The sequence below is a fragment of the Dermacentor albipictus genome, chromosome 1 (genome assembly GCF_038994185.2).
Source record: "Dermacentor albipictus isolate Rhodes 1998 colony chromosome 1, USDA_Dalb.pri_finalv2, whole genome shotgun sequence".
Taxonomy (NCBI): Eukaryota; Metazoa; Arthropoda; class Arachnida; order Ixodida; family Ixodidae; genus Dermacentor; species Dermacentor albipictus.
In genome coordinates, this window is record NC_091821.1 from 207,364,791 (window position 1) to 207,371,465 (window position 6,675).

Genomic DNA, 6,675 nt, shown 5'->3' on the forward strand with positions numbered 1-6,675 from the left:
AAAGCGCATGGCTGCTGACGAATTTTGCACCACAGCTGAGCAGCTATATTATTGTCATATACAATGAAGACAAGAGCCTTTTTGACGCTTTGTGACTGCATTTGGTTCACCAGTTACCACCCAGCACTCTCCGGTGGCATGAAAAGTACCGGCCACTATGTGGTCTGATTGTGTTTCAATCGCTGAGCACTGTACATCTATAGTATCGGACCCAAGAACAAGTTGCCCATTGCAACCATATAAGTGGTTCAAGTCATAGTGGCACTTGTCAAAAGGCATAGCAGTCTGAATGTCAAATGACTGAATAGCAATCTGAATGGGTTTGTAGTTGTAAATGTGGGCGTATTTTGATTCTTCATACATATATGCCTTATTAGAAATGTTCTTTTATGGTCCCCCTTTTTCTTTTTTGTCGCATTGCTATGCCCTGAGAAGCTGTAAATTTTTCTTCATCAAAGCTTTGTTCAAATTGTGTTGAAAATATTAACAGTCCAACCGAAATTGTGACATCTGTTTGAATTAACTGGCATTTTCAATTGTCCAACTTTTCTTTATCGTCAGTCAGTATTAGTAATAGCAGAGTATTAGAACTGCATCGCATTGTGTTTCAGCAACCCTTGATGGCAGTCTTGGCTATGTTCTGCCTGTGCCAGAGAAGACGTACCGAAGACTGCTAATGCTGCAGAATGTGCTGGTCACGAACATCCCCCATTATGCTGGTCTCAACCCAAAGGCATACAGGTAGGCACAATTGTAATCAGTGCGTGATGTACAGTCTTATGCAGACATGTTTCAAATGCACATCTGTGTAGTCCATAAAAACATAAGCCTAATCATTGATGCTGTGTAGGTTTGGCTCATCTTCAGGTTGGCACTCCTGCTTGAAATGCATTTTTCTTTCCATTCAGAATGTACCACTCTCAGAGGCGCTTTCTTGGAAATCCTCACAAAAATATTTTGGATGGTGAACTCATATGGAAGTTCATGCACTTGTCTTTCATGGAGCGCAGTGAGCTGTCAAAAAAGATTGGCACCACTGTCACACAGGTAGGCATGGCTATATTTAAAATTCTGAATTCGAGCTGTTACATGGGCTTTACTCATGCACTGCATCTCTTGTTTTTCAGATCACCGATGACCTTCTAGAAATTGAAACCTACACTGCACATTTTTAAGTTGTATGGAGTCATATGTGGTCTCTTGTAAATAGCCATTCACCTTACATTTCCATCCTTAGCATTTGCCATTAAAACTGCTCGATTTTACCTGGTTCTTTTATTTTTTCCAATTTTGATTGCCACAGCAACATGTTGGCAGCTTCACTTTTCATTTGTAGTGCTGTTGCATTCATTGAGTCCATTTGACCATCTTGAAAACTTTTTACAAAGTGGCAATACTGAACAAGCCTATTTAGTTAGATTATTCTTTTGTAACTCCGCATTTGTCTTTCTAGTTGCTTTTTTCTAAGAGCTCATCTGTGTTAAAAGAAGTCAAGCAGCAAAAACTAGAAACATGTTTGTTCTTACAATCATTGCACCATCAGGTAACCCCCAAACTGCCCGGACGAATTTCGAAAAAAAAATTAAGTGCAGAATTTTTTTAAACGGGCATATTTTGTGCCAACTTTTTCTAAAAATGTATACCAGGAAAGCCTATGCATTTTTACTGGTCTTGTTGAAACAAGAATTGCAATAATCATTGTGCATTATTTATTTTTCGTAATTACAAGAAACTGCTCATATACACTGTGGGGTTCTCCTCCAGTACTCTTGGGACAAAGGAACGACAACACAGTAGTGCAAACAATCACAAGGGCATTTATTGCACCTTTCATAGATCAATGCCTGCCAGCCGAGTTGCTATCCACAAAACATGCCGATGGTCGCGCGACAAATCTTTAAGTCCGACTCACCGCGACCGGATAGCGAGCAAATATGTTCGCCCCAAGCTGGATCCCAACGCCTGGTTGTTCGCGCGTACTGTCACGCGAACGGTGGCGCATTCCAAGGTGGCCACGCGAGTCGGTCTCGCAGAAGCATGGGTCGGCACACGCGCGGCATGGCACGTCCGTACCGCTTGCTGTCCCGTCCCAAAGAGAGCAAGCGCCTTCCTTTCGGCGCCCAAGTAACTTCGCCTGTCGGCGGCGTTAGCAGCGCAACACTCGCGCAATCTCTCGCACTGCGCCCCAACCACATCGACCGCCGCGGGCATTACGCAGACCACGCGGCAAAGCCGCATTACAGGAGACGCGCTATGCGGGAAAAACATCAGGGGACACGCAAGAGTCGCACATCCCCACAACACATGGGGAAAAATTCTGAAACGTTCACAACCGGTTAACTCTTCATCGGCACCGGAGAACACTCGTGATGACTAGTTACCTTGTTATTGGCATCAAAGGGTTAACTGTTTGTCATGGTCATGTGCGGAAAATTGTAGGAACAAACTAAAGGAGAACAAGGCACCACATAGTGCAATTAATAAATGGGCAGCTAGCTCCACAGCATGCCTTTGAGAACACCCTCATGTACTACAGCCATACCTTTAGGAGTACAGTTTGTACCAAGGAGTACCTACATATTTAAATAAATGCAATTACTGACCTAAATTTCTATAACCTACTCTCTGCGCATGTGAGCCATGATATAGCACACAACTTTTATTTCGCTGTTGTCCTAAGGCCACCATCACACATAATAAGCCATGGACAAGGTGCAGTAGTTGTCTTTACTGGCTTGCATAGACCTGTAGATATCTTGCATTAGTAACTAGGTATAGGAAAATATATTATTTGGGAAGTAACTGCTGCAGTTATCTGCCGCACTTTTCTTCTTGCAGTTTTTTTTTTTTCGTGCACTGCTTTTTCTTTGTGCACTGAACAGTAGGAAATAATGAATTTTAGTCAGTCAGTTATCGCAGTGAGTATACCCAACTTTGTGGCTGCTTGCTTGTATTATTTGAGCCTTCGGATTCTTGCATAAAGACTTGCTCTGCACAAAATCTGGACTTGCCTAGTATATCCATATTCCACTTGAGGTTATCTGCAGAATCTCCACTGCAGGTAGTTTTTTGTCACTTGGATGGGACAGCCTGAGCTTCTGCCCGCAGCCCTATGAAGCATGATCTTTTACAGTCCGGGCCCTTGGCTCCAAGCCAGAGCCTGACCTGAACCCACCGTATGAACTCGTATGTGTAGGTGCCTTAAATATGTGATTGCTTACGTGTTATATCAAAGGCATTGCTATAGCACTGCAGTGGCTACAAGACAATGTGAAAAAAAAAATTTTTTTCTTTAAATGGGCAAGTGCAGTAGGAATTGGTTGTTTATTGAAATAAAGGAAAAGGGAGACAAGAAAATTTCTGCTGTCCACACTATAACGGTATAGCGCTGTCTGCTGACATCCGAGTGGCAGAAGCAGCGTAGGTCAGCATGCTCACTCACAGGTACATTGACTCATACTCGCTCCACACGCATTTCACAGGCGTGAAACTGTGTTAGTGGATGAGGAAAGGTGTGAATAGACATGAAGATGAGCAGGAGTGAGTGCTGGTTGACGTGGAAAGTCACTGATGGTGATTCAAAGTCAACGTGAGCATGAATGTATGAGTGGACCAGGGTGTCTACCAAGTTTACATTTCCAAATTCCCAGAGTTTTCCAGGTTTTCCCTGAGCAGCTTTGCAAGATTCCCTGACTGACACAGAACCTTGTTTTATGTCAAGACAGGCTGACACCTTGTTGCCTGATGCTGTCACTCTCTAGTAATCATGCTAAAAGATAAAACGACTTAATCCAGTTTGAATAGTAAGGAGTAGCATTTATTTTATTCAAACAGAAATCAGAAGGGACGCGTTAGTAAAGCGCACAGCGAAAAAAATACCTTTCAAAAAGTTGGTAAGACTCATTGCTAATCGAATTGAACATTATCAAATACGAATAAAAAGGAGATGCACGAGGAAATAAATATTTTGGAATTGCCCCCTCAGTCACGAATTATGAATCGCTGTTGATACATGCGTGAAACATAGATGTTGCTTGAGACTCCACTGAAAGGAACAAAATGACTCTTGTAGCATTTTATTATGAGTCATTGCAGTTACAGAGTAACTAAATATTTGAATAAATTAAAGTGAGTCATGCTATGTTTTTTCATGAAAATGATTAAATCCCCTGCTCGAATTACATGCACAAGTTATTCATTGGTTTCAAGCACGTCAAGAAAGAAAAAATTATTTCGAGGTTGATACGACATGCTCCACGTCAAACGTCACGTAAAACACAGTAGTGCCTTCACCAAAGCAGTATTCTGTAATGACGCATATCGCTTTGAAGTAAAATGGAAGTAATTTAGGTTATCAGAATGTTCAATAAGCTTAATGTTTCTGCTCTATTCCATGCTACCATTGCACAGAAATGGCAAAAATACACCGCGTCCACAAATGTGGACAGCGTGAGCTAAGGGGATGTGAACTACATGTATTTCTAGCAACTGATAGCAAGCTCATTGGTATGAGGCCCGAACTTTGTCGCAAGTGAGATTCTCTCTCAACAGCTGGTGGGTTAACCTCAACTGTCCTGACGTACTCTCATTCTGCGCACAATGCCTCAGTGTTACGTTTCACTGCTTTAAAAAGTTTATTTTGCTTTGTATGAGGGACACCTGCATCTCAGCATCAGTCAACACTCAAGCTCCTTAAAAGAAGCAGTGGCAGACTTCCTTTCCTGCTCATTACTCAATGCGTAAGCCCTTTCTGTTAACGTCCTCCTTCCACCGCGCGTTCGTCCCGCGGACCATTTGAAAGATCCTCTTGGTAAGTTTTACAGTCAGTCCGATTTTTCTGACTCCTGTAAGAATCGTCCGACGATCTCGCCGCTGCCACCATTTGTTAGAGTTGTCGGACGATCTACGAGCTGTAGGCCGATCTCACCACTGCCATTCAGATGTAACATTTGGCAGTTGTAGCTGTAGGAAGGAGCTTGACTCTTCGTCGGGACTTAGGACAGCAGCATTTATTTACATGTTTACAGTTGAACATGAGATACATCGACAGTCTAGCGTGACACCCAAATGGAGCCTGCAAGACGAGCATACAGCAAACAGCTTACGAGCACACAGCTCACGAGTGCATTTCGAGCACGACAACGAGCATACACTAGCAGCCGACAATCGCTGCTTATAAGCACTCTGCCCGACGTGATAGTTCGACATCATTGAAGATGACCCGCCCTTTTGGAGGAGGAGGGGGGCTCGCATACACGTGCCGCACACACACACAGGTGTAATGGTCCGGAGCCGACGTCAGAGGGGCTTCGTAGAACTCTGAGCCGACCCGTGTAGCGCGCCCGGGAAGCACATTGTCTTGCGTCTTGGTCGGAAAGCGGGAAGGAGCCCTCGTCGGCGTTTCCGCGGCAACTCCTCCACTCATAGCAGAACAGGGCGGCGTTGTAGCCTGCTTCGGCGAACTTGGAGCCGTCCCGGGTGGCGCGCCCGGGTAGCACATTGACTGGTGTCTCGAAAAGAGCATGGGGAGGTTCCGCCAATTACCTCCCCTCGAGAACTCCCCTCAGCTTACCCCTCGCCATGTGGCTGCCGGTTATCCGCAGTTCTCTGAAGTGCGCCACCGTCCCGGTTGGATCGGAACACGTGCAGCGGGCTGAAATAGCTGCAGGCCGATCCTAACACTCCCTAGGGGCCGCGAGAACGTCCGAAAAATCGGGCAGTTCGAAAAAATGAATGTGTGATTTTTGCTGCCCTTAAGGGCCCAAAGCGCCGTAGGCACATCCGAAAGGGCTTACCAGTCACGGAGGGAGAAACTCGGGAGAGGCCCTGACGTCACTCTTAGTGAAGCTAAAGTGAAGCCGGAAGTTGGAGTTGCTCATGGCGTTGCTCCGCATATCGGGCCAGCTCTCCTCTCTTGTTTACATTTCTCTCGAAACCACGCCATAGAAAAGAACCAACTTTACCACGCCGCGCTGCACGCAACCGGGCTGCTCGGACGCGCGCGCTCCACAGCAATACTAAACAATCGTTAGCACGTTAGCATGATTTCGCCAAAGAGGGCAAAATTTCCCGCGAATATTCCTTCGGCCGTTGCCATTGCCGTGGCGCAGTACATTGCGTACAGCGTTGCATGCGCGTTCATTTCACGAACTTTAGTTCCTCCTGTCCCACCTGGCCACAGCAACATCCGGTAGAGCACGGTCCAGATAACGCAGCGCAACAAAACACGGACACCAACGCGAGCCTGCCCGGTACGAAACCTACGGAGCAACACGTGTGAGCGTACAGAACAATAACAAAGCCGCCATTGTGGCCCAAAAGGCGTGGCCACAGCAGCAAATAAAAAAACGGCAAAAAAGAGAACCTACTACGTCATTTCCTCCACAGTTTTCTCCTAGCGCGCGGAGGGGTAGGAATGGGGTAGGGCCTCTCCTCAGTTTCCTTCCTCCATGCCTGCCAGTACACTTATTAGGCGTATCGGTGCTCGTACTGTGACACGAGATGACGGGTAGACGCGTGAACAATTAAAGGGACACTAAAGCGAAACACCAAAGCAGTTTAGACTAATAAAGCATTGTTTGAGAGCACTGCAGGCAGTCATTTCAAAATAATAGTTTGATTATTAGATGAGAAAAATGAAGGTTGAAGTATCAGTATTTCAATTTCGCGCCATAA

At 45.4% G+C, this 6,675-nt stretch overlaps 1 protein-coding gene across 1 annotated transcript in view; it reads left to right on the top strand.

Annotated features, from left to right (window-relative positions):
* Positions 1 to 1,265, top strand: part of Cpsf160 (cleavage and polyadenylation specificity factor subunit 1) — an 85,997-nt gene extending 84,732 nt beyond the window's left edge. The window contains exons 33-35 of the mRNA XM_070530803.1: positions 612 to 741; positions 909 to 1,047; positions 1,128 to 1,265. Of these exons, the coding sequence (XP_070386904.1) occupies positions 612 to 741; positions 909 to 1,047; positions 1,128 to 1,175 (317 nt within the window). The 3' untranslated portion in view covers positions 1,176 to 1,265. The remainder of the gene's footprint in view (positions 1 to 611; positions 742 to 908; positions 1,048 to 1,127) is intronic.
* Positions 1,266 to 6,675: the final 5,410 nt, after the last annotated feature.